At 38.3% G+C, this 23134-nt stretch overlaps 1 protein-coding gene across 7 annotated transcripts in view; it reads left to right on the top strand.

Annotated features, from left to right (window-relative positions):
* Positions 1-23134, top strand: part of KMT2E (lysine methyltransferase 2E) — a 92794-nt gene that overhangs the window by 63474 nt on the left and 6186 nt on the right. For 6 of the 7 annotated variants that reach the window (XM_006034041.3, XM_006034043.3, XM_006034042.3 and 3 more), the window contains 8 exons: positions 7247-7411; positions 9369-9677; positions 11180-11434; positions 11668-11812; positions 13415-13668; positions 14234-14290; positions 16332-16892; positions 21732-22036. In XM_006034041.3, the coding sequence (XP_006034103.1) occupies positions 7247-7411; positions 9369-9677; positions 11180-11434; positions 11668-11812; positions 13415-13668; positions 14234-14290; positions 16332-16892; positions 21732-22036 (2051 nt within the window). Of the gene's footprint in view, positions 1-7246; positions 7412-9368; positions 9678-11179; positions 11435-11667; positions 11813-13414; positions 13669-14233; positions 14291-16331; positions 16893-21731; positions 22037-22834; positions 22931-23134 lie in introns of all 7 variants that reach the window. The other variant, XR_003096329.1, reaches the window with a different exon arrangement.

Below are 23134 nucleotides of genomic sequence, written 5' to 3'. Positions count from 1 at the left end.
TCCTCCCAAAATGGGTATTGGGCAGGGGAGGGGAAGGCAAGAGGAGGGATGTCCGGTGGCAAAGTTCAGGGGCTAGAGGATGGGACTTCCAGTCCCAGTATGGCAACCAGGGTGCGGGGCTACCCATACAGCCCTTGACAGCCCACCAAAGCTCATTTAAGTGGCCCTCCTCCAGAAATAATTGCCCACCCCTGTTTTAAATGTTGAAGTAGGATTCCTAAAAGGCATAGATAGCATTTTCCCTGTAAAGAAGTCTTTTAAAAAAGTAACAAACCAACCTTTAATTTTAGATTACAGAACTGCCGTAATATGGTACTTGCAACATCTTAAGTATGGGCCAGTATTTAAGAAACCCATGAAATGGACAGGTCAATATTCCAGGGAGCTGGTAACCTAGCTCAAATTCTTTATAAGAAAGAGGTTGGGGAGCTAGGGCTATTGCTAATACATTTTGGTTATAACACTATTTAAATTTTAGCAATGGTGGGGAGAAGGGAAGAGGTGGACTGAATATCATATGGTTTGTTTCTTTATGAACAACTTTGACTGTGGGACTTAAGAATTATAATAGGTCACTGTAATTAGATACTGTAAATGAAAATAATATCAACTGCAGTTTCTTTAGTGCTAAACACAGTTGTGGTGCCTGAAGATATATCAACTAGTTTATGGCAGTCTTGTAATGAGACAGTGTAAACATATTTCTCCTTGCCATATTAAAGTAAAGTTTCCTTTTATGCACTTAGCCCTCATTCTGTTTAATAATATTTTTATGAATATGCTAAAGATAACTTTTTTCTATATTTATAAATATAATTAAGATGTTTTTGTTGTTGACAATAGAATAACACAATAGAGAACTGTGATAATTTAGATTAAGATATTTTGCCATCCACAATATAAACCTTCCCCAAAAAATTAGCCTCCCAAAATTGGTGTATATGTATTAAACCAGGAAGCCAATTTTCTTCCTGGGGTTAGAAGCACCCTGGTTTAATTAGTACTCTACAGTGGAGCAGCTATGGTATTAATATGCAAGTAGCTGAGGGAAGAGTCAGTTAACTGTTAATGGCTCATTGTTCTTAACTCTCTAGAAGTTAGAGAGAGGCCAGTAGCCTCTCCTTTTTAGTGGTCTTTATGCTCTATTACTCAGACTAACTTTTCTTATGGCAATTTTGCTGGCTGCTCCTGGTCTCTTTCACAGACTGTTTGTCTCTTTTCAAAACCCTTGGAGCAGCTAAGGATTCGGTTTAGTATGCAGGAAAGGGAGGTTAAGTCAGCTGCAGATCAGGTTCTTTTCCTGCTCTATGCACTGTGGAAAAATATTTTTGTATAATTTCATCTTTCAAAACTAAGGTGAGTATTATTTTTGAGGGTGGGAGGGTGTTGTATGCAAGAAAATATGATGCTGACTGTAGTCACGTTACATATATGATAATCTTGTACTTTTTGGATTCCTATGAGTGTAGCACCCAATAGATCATATAGTTGATTGTGCAGTACAGGTATATAATAACATATGAAGTTTTAGGTTCACATTTGTTGATGTGTTCATATTTAAACCATTCAGACCATCAGAACTGGCAGGAGTGAATAGAAGGAAAATGAGATCAGCGGTGCCCATCTTGTTGCTAAGCATAAGTCAGAGGCCTTTATATGAGTTTGCAGTCAGAATTTTATTCCATGGTGGGAATATTTAGCCCTAAGGGGAAGGACTCCCTGCTTCATATCCCTTGAACCAGAGATAATGTAGGAAGCAAAGACAGCAAAAAGAACCTGCTTTGGGGAAAGGGAAGGGAATGTAGAGGCTCACAGAACGATGTGGAGGCGAATGGGAAAAAGGTGGGTGGAGGCTAAGAATAGCAGATTGAGCACAATGGGATGGAAGGGGAAGAATTATAAAAATAAATAAATGATTAAAATAAGCAGGAGTGGGGGGGGGAAATGGGCAATTAACTAGAGAAAGAAGAATGATCAAGATCCAAAAAGAGTACAGAAACCAAAACAAGAAATAAGGCAGGAGTCTAGTCATCAGAGAGGATTTTTGAAAATGAATTAGCTGGACTTTGAGAGTTAGCTATAAAAAATACATAGAGATTGGGATCATGGTAGAGCAGGACATGGATAAGGACCTTTTATTATTATCTTCTCCATATGCCAGCTTTGATTCTAATTGGGGGGGTGGCAAAGGAAGGAGAGCTGCTTAGTAATAAAAGAGAACAAGGAATTTAGGCACCTTTTTTCTGTTTCGTTTGTCTAGTCAAAATATACCTTGGCTTACCTATCTTAAGACCTTCTAAAATTGTCCCTTGGACCTGCCCTCCTAAATTGTAATCATTACTCTGACAACATATCGTATTGTTCTGATTATAAGTTGAACCTACATATAAATTCACCACACACATAGCTGACCACACACTTTCAGGTTAAATTCTAGGAAATTTATCTTTTCCCTGAATATAAATCAGTAATTGCAGATGAAGGCCTTAAATTGCTGTTGGACCTTAAATCTCCCACAGTGGAATCAAATAACCAAGGAAAGGACACAAAGGATTAACCAGCACAAAATATACAAAGCAAAAAACCCAAAACATTGCACTAAAAACATATGACTCAACATTTTTACCACAGGCATAAAAATATTGCAGGTACAGAAGTCAGAATTGTAGGAGGCCTGTTTATAGCTGTACACTGTGTATGAGTTTAGTGCAGCTTTTATCCCCTCTTGCTACCACTGACACTCTTGAAACTTGTCTCCAGGAATTTCTTACCTTCATTTCTACCTCCCTCCCCCTCATTAGGGCATTCTGAGATGATATCTTTGTTTTAGATGTAATTGATGCAATCTATTGTTTATAAATGCAGATCTTTTTTCACCTTAACTATGTAGTATCTTCACACAGAGTGAAGGTTACCTGACTTTTGCTTGATTAAATTCCTTCTGAATCAGTGGAGTACATTTCTGTCCAAATGACAGAACAAGGATCTATGGTCTGAAGTTGAAGCAAGGGAGGTTTAGGTTGGATATTAGGAAAAATTTTCTCACTAGGAGGGGACTGGAACAGGTTACCCAGAGAGATTGTGGAATCTCCATCCTTAGAGGTTTCCAAGACCTAGCTAGACAAAGCCTTAGCTGGGATGATCTAGTTGGGAATGGTCCTGCTTTGAGAAGGGGGCTGGACCTCCTGAGGTCCCTTCCTACCCTAATTTTCTTTGATTTGATGTGACAGGCTGAGGGGGATTCTGGGTGAATTGTTTAGAAGGGCATAGCTTAGCTGTGAGAGTGAAGAGGTAGTCACAGTGTATTCAGTACAGTGGTTCACCATGACTTAAAGAAGAGTTGGCACTGAGGGGGACTGCCCACAGTGGGGACTACCATGCATCTTCAAATGGGCTGTACTAACTTATTGTGGTAGGTTTCCATCAGTATGTTTCCCCATATGGGTGATGTGTGTTAACATCAAGCTTAGTGTTGGCTGCATTTCATCAGCTTCACTGTTGGCTTCTGTTATTGATCACATGCTGCTTTTGCCAGCAGTTTAATGATAGTGTATTTAATGAGGTTTCCTTTTATGTGAATGGAAGACAAAGGACTTTTTTTTCCCCATACCGATGGGAGGGGGAGGAGATGACAACCTTGTCTCATGTTCAAGTCGATATGGTAACCGCATCTGTCACAATCCTATATTTGCCACTGTAGCACTTAGCAGTCCTATGTGACCAGGACCCCGTTTGGTTATGGGCTGTGCCAGTTTCAGGTATAGCAACATTAAATCAATACGTCAGTCATGTTTGTAATCTCTTTTCTGAGAGTAGGTAACCAGTGAATATGAATCTAGTTGAATACTATAATGAATTATAATGAATTAAAAGTAATCTTAACAAACACCATCCTGTTAGAAGCAGTAATCAGCATTTGTGGTTTTACAATAACATACTACTTTCTATATTTTTTCACTTATATGGTTTCATATAGGAACTGTTAAATGTAATGTAATAAAGCTGACTATGCAGAGTTACTGAATACGCAAAACAAATAGAACCAGATTTTTCCATATTTCGTTTATAGTAACTTTAGCTTTAATACGTTACACTAGTAGGTTATAAATTTAGATGGAACTTTGTGTATTTTTTTTTTTTGTTTATGTTCATGGTAGCAAGGTTAACACGCAGATTGTCATTGCTGGGCATTAGTAATTCTCTCTGGCATATTTGGAGATTGTGTGTTTCGTAATTCTATGTTCTTCAGACTACCTTGAAGGGAGCATAAAGCTATATTGATTTCCACCACGTTCATGTTTCCAAAGTTATAGTCACAGTCAACAGAGCTGGAGACATAATTTACAAGACCATGAAAACTTAAAAATCTAGAAAATATCTGTACAGGAAGGGTAAATGCCAGGGAATTACTAATGAGGAAAGAATTAACTAAATCATGACCTAACAGATGAGGTATATGCCAGCACTTCTGCCCTAAATATTTTAAGGTAATCTGATAAAAAGACATGGGAGTTGAGTATGAAAAAGCACACCCTGAACAATTTCAAGGTGGCCTTTCTTGATATTTTTTAAGTATGCAATAGGCTTCTGAGAGAAATGACGTTGACTCTACTGCTTTAACTCTTTTTAAAACTATACAGGACTAAACAATTCAGCATACATTATGAAGACTAATTCTGCAGTGTCATAGGCACAATTAAAAGTTTGATTTACAGGTCTGCTGTTACTGCTTACAGCTACATTTCAAGAAATTATACTTAGTACAATATTATTGTCCTCTCACTAGACCTTTACGCTAAAACACAATTTTTACTATATTGATTTAACTTGTATAAGTTGAAATAACTCTTGAATTGGATATATTGGTGTAGTTGCAGATTTTGGCAATGAGGTAGTACAAAGATGGAATGTGCTTCTGAAGGCACTTTGTGCTCTGTTTTGTTGTTATGGTGGTGGTTATTTTGAGCTGTATTGCAATCATCTGTTAGCTGTTAATAGTTGGTCTTTTGATTGATTGATTGATTTAAACATTTGCCAAAAAGAGGATTACAAGTGAATAGGTTTTTGAGATCTAGTCTCCCACTATTGATTTACTGGTAAGAAGGAATAAATACCTTAATTGAAGTTATAAAATTAAGGAGACAGTAAAGCATGCTTGTCTAGCAAGTGCACTTGCATTATCTTGCTTTCTACAAAGCTAATGTGCATGACTTCTCAAATTATAAGATGTAGTAGGAGAGCTAATAGCCTCTTTTTTTATGCTCCAGTAAAAGAAATAAAAAGCAACTAAATACATTTAATTCTAAATTACTTGGTGAAAAGGGAATGGCATGGCAGCCAGTGTTACTGGTATTGTTACATCAGTTGCCTAATTCTTTAATCACTAAACTTTTCTATTTTATTGACTTTATAGACAGAATTGCTGTAAGTTAAAATATTTATTGTGTCATAACATAATTTCCTCCTTGATGAGACAGAGCAGGGATTGTTTTACTGCTCCATATCTCTTTGCCCTAAGAGTAGTTTATATAATAACCATGTTTTATCTGTTATTTCTTTAAAAATATTGTCAGTTACATATTTTGCAAAAAAAATACTGTCAGTTGCATAGTTGTTTGGGTGGGGGGAGGTTCTGCAGTGGAACCTGATCTGATACCCAACTCTGGTTTCAGTGGCAGTCAAAGTTGTAATTCGTAGCATTTAAGGTAGCAGGCCTCCAAGCCTTAAAAGAATAGATATAAGTTTAAGGATGGACTTGTATTTTTTGTCTTCAGATTGCCTGTAGTGCTAAAAGTAATGCTTTCCATAAATGTTTCGCTTCCATTTCTCTCTCAGATACCTGACAGCAATATGTATCCTGGCTTCCTTGAGCTTCCTTGACTCTAACCCAAAACTTTAACAGTTTATATCAGCAGATATAATGTGACACATTCCACACATTGGAAGTGTTCTAGGTTCCTGTTACTGAGATAAGTTTAAAGTTACGCAGTAGAGTACAAGTTTGACCTTTCAAACTGCTTGAATTAATGGTAGAATGTTATCAAATTAAAATTCACTTGAGTACACATCTTTGATTGATTGAAAGGTTATAAAATGCTCTAAAGACCACTTAAAGGCTTAATTTTTTCACTCTTCTATACCAATTTATAAATCCATTAAATCACCATGAAAAATTCAAGTAATACTGAATTAGTAAAACCAAAACATAAAAATTTAATTTTTTTTCAGAGAAAAAGCATTTAAATTTGCTGTTAAGGCTGAACATTAATGCAACTTCAACTCTTAAGCAGGAACCAATTAAAGTCTATCACTGTAATACAGATAATTCAAAGGTTTTACCTTCAAGCATTAATAAAATTTGCAGAGCTGGAGTCTAACTTAGCTCCTCAGTTTTACTAGCCTGAGCAGTACTGTTGTCATTGTTGTGCCTAATCTTTATTGAAGCAAGACTTATCTATAATGATAAAAATGCCTTGCCTTTAAGTGTGCATGGCCTTTCACAGATAACACAACACAGGCACCTGTATTCAAGAGCTTGTGATCTAAATTGGTCTGGTACCTCCTGCATTGACTTTAATGGAGCTGTGTGCGTGTGCTGGGGTCTCACTGTACACAAGGACGAGGATCTGAATTGCTCATGCCTTCATAACAAAAATCCAGTTTTGTTGAATAACATAATGATTGTAATGGTGTTGATATACTCATTCTTCCAAGCAGATAATTTATTTTGATATATTTGTACTTTAAAAAAGAAAAAAAAAGGTAGTGTGTTTGCTGTGGCATATGAAAAGTGGAAAACCTGTCTTCAGCATTTTATTTGTGCCATTCTGGATAACTTTTTTTTCCTGGTCATGAGTGTTTAAACAGTTCTTATACAAAATTTGCTTGGAGAATCATGCAAGTAACAGCCAGGGGTCTTACGTTTTGCAGTTATGTGTTGTTTTTACATTTCTTGTGTAATTATTTACTGGCAGGGTGTTATTTTTACATCTCTGGTTTTAACTCAAAACAGGAAGCGTTGTTTAATCATGTGTTGTAGGTTTAGTATGAGTTCAAATGTTGATAAGATGTTCTTGCTAATTGCAATCATTATAGTACTTGCCTCCTCTCTGAGCTTTTGCTGAATTTGACCAGCATGTCAACATCTTGTGTATTTATCTAGTTAAGTTTTTTATGTGATTTAAAAAAATAAATGCGCATTTACTATAAAATTAGTGTTTGATAAACTTCTCATTAAATCCTTCAGACAAGAGAAGAACGGAAAATGGAAGCTATCCTCCAAGCTTTTGCTAGACTAGAAAAAAGAGAAAAAAGAAGAGAGCAGGCTTTGGAAAGAATCAGCACAGCTAAAACTGAAGTTAAGTCAGAATGCAAGGAAGCACAGATTATCAATGACACAGAATTCATTCAGGTAACTATCTGTAACTTTATCTGCACTATTTAATCCTAACCTTGTTAAAAACGGTATCTGGAGTTCAAAAGACATCTGAAATTAATTAGATAATTTCATATTTTCTGTTTTGATGTTAACTTACCAAAATGTATACAATTCTTTTTATAGCATAGTTTAGTTTTCAGTGTTTCAAGAATAAATAGTATGATGATGTTTAAAGACATTGGTTTAAATTTTGCTCATACACTTTTTATGTTAGCCTGTGCTGTCTACTAGTTAGAGTTCAAAACTAAGTTACTGGATTTTTGGTTGTAGGCATGTTGGTCTAAGGACATAGGCAGGCAAGGTTCTTTGAGCAGATGTGGATATCTTTTATTAGGCCAGCTGAGTAGCTGGAAAAAAGTTCTTAGCAAGCTACAATCATGGATACAAAAAATCATGGACTCAATATTGACATTGGTTTTATGACATGTTACAACCTGCCTGATGTCTGATTCTACAGGTACCTGCCTGACCTGACCTCTTACATTCTTCTTTTCCCCCACCTTTTCTCCCCTCCCCTACTTTTCTGCCCTTTGTCTCCCTGATTTCCTACTATTTCCTTCTTCACTGAGAGCCTCTTTCTTACCCTGTATATTTACCTCTGTAATGCTTCCCTCTGGCCTTTTTTCCCCTCCTGCTTTCTTCCCCTTCCCTCCTTTGCTTCATCTTTTGTTTCTCCTTTCTACCTATTTATAATTACACTACATCCTCTCACACTTAAAGATTCTCTCATTCCTGTTTTCCTGATCTACTATTTTTTTTCCCCGCAGGCAGCCTCTTTTCCACCCTGTATTCTATCACTATAATGTCTCCCTTCAGCCTTTTTTTTCCCCCTGCTCTCTTCCCCCTCCCCTCTCTGCTTTACCTTTTTGTCTTTCTCATTTCTACCTACTTGCATAATTACTGACACCCTGCCACACTTTTAGCTTCTCCCATTTCTTGGAGTCTCAGAACAGCAGAGACTCCCTATGCCTGAAGAAGGGGTCTGTGCCCAAAAACTTGCTAAGAACTTTTTTCCACCTGCTCAGTTGGTCTAATAAAAGATAACACATCTATTCAAAGAGCCTTGCAAAACTAAGTTAAGCCTTCATTCTAATCCTGCTAGTGTTAGTGATTGCTCATTTCTTATGACCATAGAGAAGTTACATAACCTCTTTGTATCTGTTTCCTTATTTAAAGAGAAACTAATACTAGCATGTATTTTGAGGTTTAGTTGGTTGGTATCTTTGAAACACTGCAGTTCCTCATATAGAAGATACTTTTAAATATATGCTAAATATTATGATTGCTATTATAGCTGTTCTGACGTTAAGGGAGACTTGCAATAACTTTCTGTGACTTTGAGTACAGTAAAAATTGAGTACATTTTAAACTATTATAAACAGCATAGTTAGTTGCATTAACAACCAGTAGGAAGTAGTAAATGGTCTTTTGAATGTATTGCATTTTTTATAATTCTTTGCCTGTTTAGTAACACAGGCTTATATAAATCATTCAAAATAACACTTTTAAGTGTTACTATTAGCACTGGAAATGGGCACGGCTTTGCAGGCAAGTAAAGAAACAAGGTTATTGCATGTAAAAATCATGTGACCTGACCATGAATGATTCGGAGTAAGGATGAGGGAACTGAATGTAATGAGTTATTATGGTAAAGCTCAGATTAAGAATTGCCGTGCTGATGAGACCGTTGTTCCATCCAGTCCAGTATCTTGGTATACAAGTAGCAGCATCTGGTACTTCTTAAGTTTGTATAGGAAACACTACACATGCTTTTAGGAGATGGCATAGTAATTAATTATAAGTATTTGTATTTTACGGTAGGAATTAGATCAAAAAGTTGTTAAACCTTTAAGAAAGAATATATCTCTTTTTTTTTTTTCTAATTGATGCAACTCGTATAACTACTTTATTTGACTAAATCTTGTAATAGGAACCAGCAAAAGAAGAAACTGCCACCAAGCCAGCCCCTGCCAAAGTTAATAGAGCTAAACAGAGAAAAAGTTTCTCTCGGAGCAGGACTCATATTGGACAGCAGCGTAGACGACACAGAACTGTGAGCATGTGCTCAGATATCCAGCCATCTTCTCCTGATGTGGAAGTTACTTCACAACACAATGAAACGGAGAACCCTGCACTTGCAACTGAGCCTGAAACAGAAACTACTGTTGCAGAAATAGTTGCTGAAATGGAAGCTCCAGCACTTAATAAATGCCCTACTAAGTATCCTAAAACAAAGAAGGTATGTCCCTTTAAAAAAAAATCAAGACAAATTAAAGCTTTTCTTAAACTTTCTCTATCTTTGCTCAGGTGCATAATGTCTAACTCCATTGACTTCACTGATGCACTAACATTTGTTACCAACCAACAAAGTAGGCTGTGGTCTACAAAGGCCTATTCCTCTCTGAACTAGTCAGTCTTGAAGTGCCACCCTGCCCTGCCTTTGGCTTAAAGCACAACTGCAAAGCAAGGTTAAATTGGGGATTCCTACTTGATGATTTAAATTTTGCCTAGAATCGGTTATTTAAATCAGTCCATTCTGGTTATGAGAGAATCTATTTGATTTAATTTAAAAGGCTGTTGTTTGCAGGGCTAAATGATTCAGTGATATTGGTCAGTAATATAGAATTACCCTTTACCCCATTGATGCCCCAGCAAAACTGCGCTGAAGTGAACAGCAGTGGGATACTGTAAAGTGAAAAACCGTAGTTCAGACACAGCTGAGAAAGTGGTCTGAGGGGGCAATCTGGGCACATATGGAGTGATATCAAATCATCCTGCATGACTGAAAACAGCTTCTCTTAGCACAGGTGCCATTTTGAATGCGTATTGTAAAATTGTTGAGGAGAAACACTCACCCTTTACAGTTGTACTCCTGGATCAGGGCTGGGCAGAATACGGCCTATGAGCCAGACCTGGTCTGCCAGCGGCCCATGGTGACTCCCTCAGCTCCACCCAGCCCAGGCCCAGGACAGCCCAGGCCTGTTGTGTGTGGCCAGTCCTGTGGCCCCAGCATGCATAGCAGAGTTGGGGTGTCAGCCAGACTCAGATTCCTGGTGGTGGCTCCTTTCAGCTATTGTTGCCAGTGTTGCCACCTAGCCTTGCTGGACCCAGCCTTGCTACCCAGGCCTCCAGCATGGCCTAGTGCTGTCACAGCCCTGTGATCCTGGCCCCACCCACCTGTCCTGCTTCCAGATGCCACTCCATCCACCCAGCTGAGTGTGCCCTGCTTACAGGGGTCCCAAGCTGGTCTCCATGGAGACTCCTGCTCTGTCCAGCGCCCTCAGACTGGTTTAGTAATCTGCCACTTACAGAGTTTTAGTGAGCTGTTTTGGGCAGGGAAGGTTCTGAGTCAGCTCACCAGTACTCCCTAAGGTAACTCTACAGCCCCTAAAATTTCTCACCGTGATCCCAGTTTAAAATTGAAATTTTTAAATTCTGCTTTACTAATTCATTAGTAGTAATGAATAACTAGGTAGATTTTTTTGTTTGTTTGTTTTTGGTGCATTATTTTGCCACAAACCTAAACTCTCCTTTTTATTGTGACAATTTTTTATATTTAATACTACACTATAATCTAGAAACTAAATAGTGATCTGTTGTCTGAGCCGGAAAGCTCCATTGATTTATCAATGGTAGAAGGGATTGGAGTCAAACTTCCTGTAGAAATGTACAAAGAAATTTACAAATGAGACCTTGTCTATAACATTTATGAGTATTGAAACTCTCTCTGTTTTTGTTTAGCACTTGGTCAGTGAATGGTTAAGTGAGAAGAATGAGAAGACGGGAAAGCCTATGGACAGCCTTTCAGAAAGGCCTCTGCGCATAACTACAGATCCTGAAGTTCTGGCTACACAACTGAATTCTTTACCAGGTCTCACTTACAGTCCACATGTATATTCTACTCCTAAGCACTATATTCGTTTTACTTCACCATTCCTTTCGGAAAAGAGGAGGAGAAAAGAACCCGTGGAAAACCTAACTGGGTCTTGTAAGAAGGTAACTGATCCTTTGCCATACCCTTTCTTTAAATCAAAGGGGGGTAACTTGTTTGTAGATTGTCCTCTGCCCAGTATGCTGTCATTTAGAAACAGTCTATCTCACTGGCTGGAAATGCAGTGTTGGTAGAATAAGTCCTAACACTTATAGTCCATTCAGAAGTGGAGACCTATTTTTAATTAGTAACTTAATTGCATCTAATTTATAAAAAAAAAAAAAAATACTTATTTCAGCGTTGGCTGAAGCAAGCTTTGGAAGAAGAAAATTCAACGATGATTGATAAATATAATTCGCCATCTCGAGAGAGATCCAGAAGTCCTGCAATCAATGGTGAAAATAAAAGTCCATTATTACTGAGTGACAGCTGCTCCTTAACAGGTGATGCTTTACTACTCAAGTGTTATTACAAGACAGCGAGGTGAGAGTGGGGTTCTCATCATTATAGTGTCTTAATTTTTTCAAATTTATAGGGGGAAGGTTTTTAAATATTCATATTCCATATAAACAGTACCTGCAAATGGTTTGTGCGAGTCCTCCCTGACAGTGGTATTGGGTTGAGAGTGGTTTTGTTGTATTCTGTTTTCTTATTTGGCAATGGAAATCTGTACATAGATCATCTTCCTACTAGTGGTTCTGTGGAATTAAGTTTCATTTGTTTTTGAAAGTACAGTGTGTAGGAAGAGTTTCATATTAATAAGTTCAGATTTTGGTTTATAGACTAGAGATGTGCAAAATACAGCCCAAGGGCCAGATCTGGCTCACCGACTGACTGGATCCAGCCTGTGGCTGCCTTTGCGGTGCTCCACCTGGGACAAAGCCCGCATCATGCTTCCAGCCATGCCTAGTGGCCCTGGCCCCAACTAGCGTACACAGCTTCCAATGGGGCAGTTCCTGGTGCTGTTCTGCTTCCCTCACCTCCCAGCAGGTGCTGCCTGGCTGAAGCTTCCCCCTCCCTGCCCACCTGTCCAAAACAGTGCATAAGGGGGAGGAGCCAAGCTGGAGAGGAGGGGGAAGGCAGCCTGGAACTGGAACCCTGCATGCTGGGGCAGGAGCAGGAAGAGGAGCCACAGCTGGAGGTGAGAAGAGCAGAACAGCCCCACTGGCCCAGGGCCCAGCCAACATGCATAGCTTTTGGCAGGGCTGTTCCTGGTGTGGCTGTGGCCAGCCAGGTGCTGCACTGCTCCTCTTGCTTCTAGCAGCGGCTCCTCCTCCCCCACTTCTATTTGGGGGTGAGTTGCAGCCACGCAGCTCCCACTGGAGGCAAGAGGAGTAGAGTAGCACCCAGACAGCTGCAGCCACACTGAGAACAGCCTTGCCAGAAGCTGTGCACTGGCCAGGACTGGACCAAGAGGTGTGGGCTGTCCCAGGTGGGCCTTGGCCCCATGTGGAGCACTGGGGGCAGCTGTGGACCACACCACCTGGACAACTGTGCTGCTGCATGTGCCCCACCATACCCCCTCCCTCCCCTTACCCCGGCTGGCTCCCCTTGGGACCTAGCACCCAGGCAGTCCTCTATCCCTCCCTACACCCGTTTTCCCCCCTTTTTATAGGGCAAGGTGTGTAGGGAGCGTATTGCAGCTTAGCCTGGGCCTGCACCCTGGCCCCAAACCCCAAGCTGTCACCGCCTCACAACCCAGCCCCATGATCCCAGCCTCACCTGTCCATCCCACTCCCAAACACCGTTCCCCACCCATCCAGAAGATCTTAGGAAGTTCTGGTTAGTTGTTGCAGTTGGGGGGGTTTCATTTCAGTTATGTTTTTGCAGTTTTTTTGGAGTTTTATATAATGCTTTCTACCTTCATAGTTAGCATGAAAACAATTAGCAGTAAAAGCCTAAAAGTTACTGAGGAACTCGTTTTAATGAATGGTGTATTTATTTGACTTTCTGACAATGATTTTAATTGTTCTAAATGTACTTCCTCCTCACACAAATAAGAAATTAGTTTAAGTAACCTAGTTTTGTGTTTGTTTATTGTGCAGATCTAACCACACCGTTAAAAAAACGAAGACTGTATCAGTTGCTGGATCCTGCTTATTCAGAAACTTCAACACCTACACCGTCTCCATATGCCACACCAACTCATGCTGATATCACTGCCACAGACTCATCATTGTTTGCTACTCCTCCTAGGATAAAAGCAGAAGACGATACTTGTAGAAATGGTTACAAACCCATATATTCACCAGTTACCCCTGTAACTCCATCTCTACATGGAAATGCCATGCACTTTGAGGTGATATTTTTTTTATGAATGTTTTAAAAGATACAGGAAATACAGTTATTTAGAAAGTTTTTCTGACATTAAATTCTTTTTCTTTTTTTTCCTCACTCAGTTGCATTATTACTGAGTTCATCCAGTGCCAGTCTGTGGTGCAAACCTAGCGGGCACTATTATATTCCTTTAGGTTAGGGCCTGTATCTGCAGTTGGATTAATGAGGGTGGTAGATTCTTGGTTCTGGATTGAGCCCCCATGACGTACAATATTTTATGTGTGGTCATGTATTATTCAGGCCTAAAAATTATATTGTTACTGGTACTAAGCAGTGTGTTTCTTTGTATTTATCACACTGTACATTTTATTTCTTTAAAATGACCTGGTAATTGTTGTCTGGATAGTGGTTATCAACAAAAATATGAGAACAGATGCTTTTCTGCCCCTTCAGATTAAAACGGAAGCAGCACCTTTTAGATTGATTTTAAAGACTGGAACCCTTAAGCTGTTTCTTTAACTCATTTATTACTGAAATCTTTTGTTATTCCAAATTCAGTTGACTCTTAACTGTTTTTATTTGCACAGAATATTTCCTCACCTGACAGTTCTCCAGAAATTAAGAGGCGAGCTTATAGTCAAGAGGTAAGGATCTTTGCAAGAAACTATAGAAGAGTCTGATCAATCTATAAAACTTCATTAGCAGAAAGAAATACTGATTATCTGCTGTTTTACAAAATTCTTGGTAAATACACTGAAAATTTTGTAATTTTGGTGAATGTCATTGGTAATTTTTGCCTCAGCTTTTTGCATAATCTTGTCTTTTCCCTATCTTCTTCAGCTCAGATGTCTTAATTCTTTTCCCTGTGACCCATATTCTCCTTCCTTCCTGCGCCCTTTGGTCCCACTTCCTTAAGAGCTTCAATCCAAAGCAGTAATTCTCAACCAGGGTGCCATGCAGTATTAGTATTGTTGTTGTATTTGCAAGCATCTGCAAGAATTCAGGTAGGAATCAAAAGGGTCAAAAACATTCTGACCTGCTGTGGTCATCCTGAATTCCTTGCAACAGAAGAATTGCTCTGTTTTCACAGAGTGAAGGCTAAGAGCTGGCTTTTTCTAAGGGGTGCATTGAGTTTAATGAGGGATGCCTTGGGCCTAAAAAGGCTGAGTACCACTGATCTAGAGTTGTAGTAGACTAAAGCCACTAGAGGGCAACTTGATCCATAAGCTTCAGAAAACTTAAAAAAGAAACTCCTTTCAAAAGACAATAGAAAAATATTGTATCAAATACATTTCCAAACAGTAAGATATGAGATAAGGATGAATACATTAATTGACTTGATATAATGATTAATAACTGGGTTTTGTTATGTTAATATTGAGATTTAATGTCTAGAAACTATCAGTAAAGGTAACTTATACAAACATTCTAATGCCTTTGGATATTACATGCTAAGCTTATGTCAGTTCTTGAGAAAATCACTTTACTTATTGCAGTGCCAGTTATAAGAATGACTCAAAGTATGCTCAGGAATGCAAGGAAAAAATTACGCAGGAGGCAAAGATTTCTTTGGCTAATGTTTTACTGGACCAACTGCAGAGTGGGGATGGAGTTAGATGAGCTTTTGAATGCAAGGCACTTGACTTGGAAAAAAAAAGTCTTGCATTCAAAAGCCTATCTAACTCCATCCCCACTATGTAGTTGGTCTGATAAAAGATATCGCCACTCAAAGAAATCCCTGCCTCTTGTGTTATTCCTGGACTGCCACAGCTTTAGCATCACTCTTAACACTACCAGAAAAAAAATATTCACTGATACATGTTAATTAGTTCTTGTAGGTAAGGATGGAGGTAATTTGAAATGCATACATTGATAGTCTATTCATCAGTACTGACAATTGCATAAAAGAGCCATAAGTAGAATATTTATTTTTAAATTACATTAACAAGTTTAGGACTGTACTTATGTCATCTGACTTTAAAAAGTTTCGTTAATTTTATATCAAATTCCTTTAAAAAAAGAAAGAAAAACAACAAATCATACATTAAAAACCAAGTTGGTTGGTGGGGGGGGAATACCATGGTGAGTTGGTAACATAGTTGTGTACCTGTGAAAAGCTTGAATCCACAAACTTTTCTGCTACTTGGGGCTTCTAAGAATTTGCTTAAGAAGTATTCCCTACTATACAAAGATTTGGATACTAGATGTAGGTGCAATCCTTTTTCTGAAGATACTTGTCTATAGGGATGGATCGATCCCTCTTGTACTCAATAGGTTGAGTACTATTTCTAAGATCTTTAGAACCACCTACGCTGTTTTTTGTCAGGCTTTCTTTTCTGTCTGCCTAAGAACTGACCTCAACATTTAAAAACAATTTTGACATTATGAACCAGTTCATTTGTATTGAATTAAAATGTTCTAACCAACGTGTTGTGTAATATAAAAGGTAAAAATGCTTATTATGTTGTCTTGTGCTAACCACGATGTAAATAAACTTCATCTCTGACATTTCATAGAGATTTTTTTTTTAAATTTTATACCAAGTTTGCCTCCAGCGGTTAATGGTGGTAACATTACATATGAAAAAACATTGCTTTGTTAATGTATTTATTAATATTTCATCCAAATACTATAATATTGCTATGAGAAAATAGCCAATAACTGAAGCATGTTTTCTTCATACAGGGATATGAGAGATCATCGATTCTAGCACTGAATTCTTTCAGAAATTCCAACCTGACAGAAATGAGCCTGCAAGAAATAAAGACGATTGGATATTCCAGTCCAAGGAACAGGACCGATGTCACCAGGCAGTGCACTGGAGAAAAAGAATCTGTGTCAGACCTCCAGTTGGGACTCGAAGTAATTGAGCAAAGTGCACTGCATAAAAACCTGGAAGCCCCCTCACATGATAGGACTGATTCAAGCAGCCAGTTAGAAACAGCTCACTGTGGACGGGGCACGGTTTATTCCTGGGTAAAAAGTCCCGATAGGACAGGTGTAAATTTCTCAATGAATTCTAATTTAAGGGACTTGACACCTTCGCATCAGTTGGAAGTAGGAGGTGGATTCCGAATAAATGACTCAAAGTGCCTGATTCAAGATGACGGTAGAGGCATGTTCATGGAAGCATCTGTTTTTTGTACTACAGAAGATGGAATTGCATCTGGCTTTGGAAGGACTGTCAATAATGACAACTTGATAGATGGAAATTGCACTCCCCAGAATCCTCCACAAAAGAAAAAGGTTATAACTTTAAGAATAATTTTATTGTTTGTTTTTTACATGGACTACTACATGAAAACCAATTATAAAATATCCACATTAATAAAAAACACAGTTAACTTAAGACAAATTTTTAACAGTTACAAAAAAATGTTGTTTTGCGCAATGTAGATAGGGCTATAAAACCTAATAAGTACATTTAAATTATGAATTAAAGGATTAGGTGAAAACAGACTTGCTTAGGGAAAAATAGGCCTTGGATCTATTTCCAGTGTAAAGCCTGTCATATTTATTCAGTCATTTCATATAAATGAGAAACTAATCACTCTTTCAATTTAAAAAAAATAAAATAAAATTTGAAAAACAAGATAGTTGCTCATGCCCCCAAGTACTACAATAGTCTACTTGGACACTGTCAATTTGATAAAGATTTCTGCTTGTAATCTATGATTTATGTTAACTACTATAACGATTATTTATACTGACGCACACAGTCATATCTCCCTTTCAGTATTTAACCTATGGGCTCCAACTTAGATTAGAAAACAAAGTTGGCTGGTGCTTGTTTTACTTTAAGGGTTTAGGTGATGCAATTACTATAAAGGAATCCTTAATTCATGGAAACTTTTTTTCTTGGTTTTATATTCTAAATACAGTTCTTGAGCTCAGTATTGGTAGTTTAAAACTCCCCTCTTCTAAATAAATGAGGGAACAAGCTATTGGACACTTTATTTGACAGTGGGCCCATTTGTAACTCTCAGCTCTTACCAAAATGGAAAGTTCTCCTGCTTGAGATGTTACTGTTAGTTTCCAGCAAGTTACTGAGCTTTGTTCTTGTTCTGCCTGGCTCTTATGCCCATAGACTTGTTTGTGGCTCAAACTAAATAGCTAAAAATATATACAATTTCTCTGCATTCATTCTTATATTTAAGAAATTAGGCTGATACCTTTTTTCCCTTGCTGCAAAGGAATTTTCTCAGAAATACCATTTTGGGTATTTAAGATCCACAGCACCATTTATTTATCTTCTGAGAGAACAAAAATATTCTCACTCAAAATCTCTGCATAAGAAAAGGACCCAAATAAGCAGAGAATGTTGCATCTTCTTGTGAAGAGATAAGAAATCAGAGAAAGTCTAAAAAGTCCTGTGGCCTCAAAAAATTGAACCCCTCTGATTTCTAGTGTTCCTTGTTCTTGTAGAGGAAGGAGTTCTTAGAAACAGAAAAAACAGGAAAAAGATTTTTTACCATCTAAAAAAGCTGAAATCATGAAAAGAGAAATGTTGTTACTCGGTATCGTGTAAGACTGAGCTTCCAGAAAAGAAGTTTGGCTTGGTATTCAACTTCCAAAGTTTTGTTTGCCATCCAAATTCTATACGATTAGTTTAAGAACATTCTTTATTCCTCTCCAAATGGGAAAGTTCTCAACATTATGTTAAAGGAACTCAAAATGACAACATGTCAAATCTTAAGCACCTGGTTTACAGATGATGTTGCCCCGTGTGTACTTCTGTGATTGCAGATTCCAGGCCATGGTCTTGCCCAGTCCGGGAGAATCCTAAATCCATTGTTTCTCTGGTATGGCTGCATATTTCATCTACAGCTGAATAATCCAAATGGTTTCTTTTAAAGTCAGAGGACCTTCTCTATTTGGAGGACTCTGATGGCATCAGATAAGATAAACCAGATTAGTAGTTCTGTTTTCCCCTGTCTCTCTCCCTCCAATCTGCATGCTACTATAACATAACTAAAGGGAATTCAAATTTTTATTTTTCTCTAAATAGTCTTTTTGTCATCAGGTTAAAATAGAAGCTTGAATGGTTGCATTTCAACTACTGAAACCACAAATTGTGGCTAAGAGAAAATTGAGGTCCATTTCCGTTAAGTTGTTTTTCCCCCCGAAATACCTACAGGATCTCCTCTTGAAATAACAGGAATGGTTTGTGCCAATATTTAGACTTAATATTTTTCTCTTCTCTATGCTTTCTCTCCTCTCTTCTTGATACAAAATTCTACCCTAGCCTAATGGATCTTTTATGCAGTGCAGCAGGAATATTCTTTCTGAAGTTGGTGTACTTTTCAGAGTAATTATTTATCAAATTTTAGACATTTAAACTTTTCTTAAAACAATACTTTGATTCTTCAAGGGATTTTTTGTTGTTATAGGAGCAAAGTAACTTTTTCAGAACAAGACTGGTTTTTTTGTTTGTTTGGGGTTTTTTTGGAAGCTATGCTCCAGTTTCTCCATCTAAAAGAAAGGTCAGATGCATCTACTATTCAAGGTCTCAACATGGGTATGGTAATTTTGTTTGGTGGCTCTTACATACTGTTTCAGCATCTTTAGGTACCCCACATTAGTATGTTGTGATGACCTTGAAATGCCTGAAGTGTTTGTCTTCACAATACTGTGAAATACAGGAATACAGACGGTGAATTTTAGGTATAATGATGCTAAATGACTTGTCTCTGGTCACAGAAATTCTTCGGTGGCACAGGTAATTGAATCCTAGTCCAGTGAATCAGTCTTTCTCCCACCCCCATCTATCCCCTTCACATATAAAAAGCAAAAATATAACTTTCCTTATCAGTTTGGCAATGTTGCAGCCAGTTTCTTCAGGTTCATTTGTGATCATAAACGTTACTGATTTAAGGGCCTTTCTAGAACTCTTATCTGCCTTTAGCAATTCCACTTGGGTGGAAATAGCCAAAGAGCCCAGGGTCCTGATGCTTGCCCTTCCTTAGATGATGCTAATCCATGCTTTATTCAGCAAAGCAATCATTTACTTGTAAGTTAAGAATTTAGAGGTCTGAGGGCTTGCCTACAAATAAAAGATGAATATTCTAGAGTAAGTTCTTCTCTTGGTAGAAGGCTCCTGATCTTTGAAATTGAAACTAAGAGTGCATTTTTAGAAATGGATAGTAGTCTAGGCCTCCCAAACGTTCAGGAAGTCAGTCTTGAACTTCCCCAGTCAGTGTAGACCAGCGGTTCTCAACCTTTTTTGGACTAGGACCCATTTGTAAACATCAGTGGCCAGTCCCAACCCAGTACCCCTCACTCCCTACCCACTGCTCCCCTGCCCCCCCGTGTGTTGGGGCAGGAGGGGCTTGTGTGGGGAATGGGGGGGGGGCCCCAAGCAGCCCCTTGCAGGCTCGAACTCTTGCCAGCCTTCAAGGGAAAAGCCACAGTTTCTAATATTTTTCTCCTTTAAAGGAGAATCCATTTTTAAAGTTTGTTCGCGATCTTTTCATATATGCTTGCAACTCACTTTTTGGGTTATAACCCATGGGTTGAGAAACACTGGTTTAGACTAATCCTGGCAGCAACATGATACCGATCAACAACAAACGGGCAGGACACTCCATCCTCTGTCTCCCTTGGGCAGAAATCTTTCTAACCTGTAGCCTCCACGTAAACTTTTCACATCAATAACTTTAGCAACATGAGAGGGAATTTTGCTTTGGGGTGAATAAGCAAGGTAAAATCTAAGAATGTGAGTGTCTCACCAATTAAGTGTGTGCAAGCCAATTTAAATATGGAGATTATCTTAATATTTTTTGAGAAAATGGCTTGTATTCCTTTGGATGGCTGCCTTACTGCATCAGTGCTATAATCTTTCCTATAGTTTTCCACCATTTTTGTTAATCCACAAAAGAAGTTAATATATGATAAAGGGTAAAACAACCTAATTCTACTATTGTGTTGGCCAAGAATGCCCTAATTTTCAGTTCTAACACAAATGTCCATAGTTCCATCCCTCCTTCCTTTTGCATGTCCACTTAATTGGCAAGTGTTGTATTTACAGCACTTTTGAAAATCTAGCACATGGCAAGTGTGGATGTAGGCAGCTGTGGTATTCGCTGAGCACTCCCATCAGATGCTGTGTACATGGCGGGTCAGAATCTTAGTTGTTTGACTTTTGTGGTCGTATAACACTTTGAGGTGAAAATCTGGTCCACTATCTCTTCCTCCAGCCCTTCCCTTTTTTTTTTTTTTTTGGGGGGGGGGGGGGTGCTTCCTGGTGTTTGGATACTAAGATAAGGGTCAAAGCAGGTTGTAGTAATAAAGTTGCAGAGCTAAAGGTGTTAAATCTAAATTGCACAGAAAAATGCTTCCTTACTCAAAAAATCCTCCAGACCCAAAATTTAGTATTTCAGTATTTTTCTTTCAAATCCCAGAAGTTAAACTGTGGGGACAGCTTTACATAAGAGTATCCCTGCTCTTGGCAGGTCCATTCATAGCACTTGATGAAATGTTCAGAGAGGCATGAGCTTTCATATCATACAGCCTGAGTTAGTCTATAGATGACACAACTGTCCTGCCTCCCCCCTAATTACAGGGAGTGTAACAACAACAGGCTGACTTCAATTCAGTGGTTGCTGTAAGATTTTGGAAAGTTACTGTTTTATATAGCATTTTAATACATGTTCTTCAGTGGTGAAAGAATGTGAAATCAATTTAAACTAATATCAAAATACATTTGAAATCTTTGCCTTTTAGAGTACAATAAAGGTTTAAAATGCACTAAATTACACATTCTTCAAATTATCATGATTTGAAAGAACAAATTCATGAGAACTAGTAAGAGTGTGACAGCTTCATGCCTTCCTGCTATTTAGATAATATAGGGGAAAACTAAGGAAAAGTGTTCTGTACATTTTCAGAATACATTGCATTGTCATCTAACTAATCTCTTCTTTCCTTTTAGAGACTGTGCAAGTGGTAGGCCTATTTGAAATAACTTAAATTCTGTAGCCCAACTTTCCTGTCTTCCTTTGGCAAAGTAAAGATTCTCAATGAAACACAAGTAAACTTTCTCCGTTTTTTTTGTTTGTTTGTTTTTTATCCCCTGCCTCTGCACAGGTATCATTATTAGAATATCGTAAGAGACAAAGGGAAGCTAGAAAAAGTGGCTCCAAGGCAGAAAACTTTTCCCTGGTTACTATGTCTCCTCATGCTGCTGGTGGAGGAAGTATAAGCAGTAATAGTGGTGCTAGTGATGGATATAACAACAGTGGTGGTGAAAACGGAGAGCAAACTGATAACACCACAAACCTACCTTTGCCACTGCCAACTACTGTTTATAATGCGGCTCCAGAAGAAATTAACAGCAATTGTCAAATTAAAGAAGCTTCTTCTAGTGAGAAGAATGATCCAGAAGTTCAGTGGTAAGCCATTCAATACAGCTCACAAGTTTGAAAACTTGAGGGGTAAAGTAGACAACTGGTAATGCAGTCTATGAAAGTGTAGCAGAGCGCCTAAAAAAAATCCATCTACATATGCAAAACTGTAGATACCTTGAATTCCTAAAAGCTTTAATGGACATAGGAGTACTTGAAAGAACCTTTCAGGCTTGCAGTTTGAAATGCTGTGCTTGGGTAATTCATGAGCTACAGCAGTGAAATGCCACTTTTAAGTTCTTAAATTTTTATATTTAAAAACTTACACTGCGTTTCTGGAAAGTAAGTTTTCACCATAAGCTCTTTTTCAAGTGAGTGGGCAGGTGTTTTAATACTTTTTTCTTAGAATCAAAGAAGAACGTCCTTCAGGATATGATTAGAGAGATGTATACACACTTCATCCTGTTACTAAAAGCTTTACTTTGGAGATTTATTCAGCAACTTGTATATTTTTTAAAAATGCAGTGAAGAGTGGAGCTGTGGTAGAAAATTTTAGCTTGGGTGAGTAAGTTCAGTATTACAAAATCAAATATATGTTGTGGCAGGAGGGAAGATGCAGGGTAAGACTGCTGTAGACTTGGAACTACTGCTGTAACTGTTATGTGCCTGATCCGGGAGTGATACAAGTGAGCTAAATCCCCTAAACGTTGATGCTGGATGAGCAGCAGTGCCCTCTCCCCTGTTGAAGCTGCTCCAAGTGTACGTTTGTCCATGCCATGCATATTCCCTACTGCCATCCAATAGATACATTTGATGTACATATACATTTGATTTTATAATCCACAGAAAATACTAAACTTAACTCACCCAGACTCACAGACAAGATTGCAACCCAGCATTTGAAGTTCTGCACTTCTGAGCATGCACAGTTTTCACAGGCATGTAAGTCAAGGCTGAACTGTAGCCTTGCATACAGTGTGTATGTATGTAAGGAGTGTATGTGATTCTCAACCTGGGTGTTATAAGATCCTTTTAAGGGTAATGTGTATTGAGGAGTTAAGTGCTTGCTCATTCCTGCCCCGCTTAATGTGCAAGGAGGTAAGAAATTGCTCTTCCTCCCCACACCTGGCCCCTGTGTGAGGAGGT

This window comes from Alligator sinensis, unplaced genomic scaffold (assembly GCF_000455745.1).
Source record: "Alligator sinensis unplaced genomic scaffold, ASM45574v1 scaffold100_2, whole genome shotgun sequence".
NCBI lineage: Eukaryota > Metazoa > Chordata > Crocodylia > Alligatoridae > Alligator > Alligator sinensis.
This window is presented reverse-complemented; position numbering and strand designations above follow the sequence as displayed.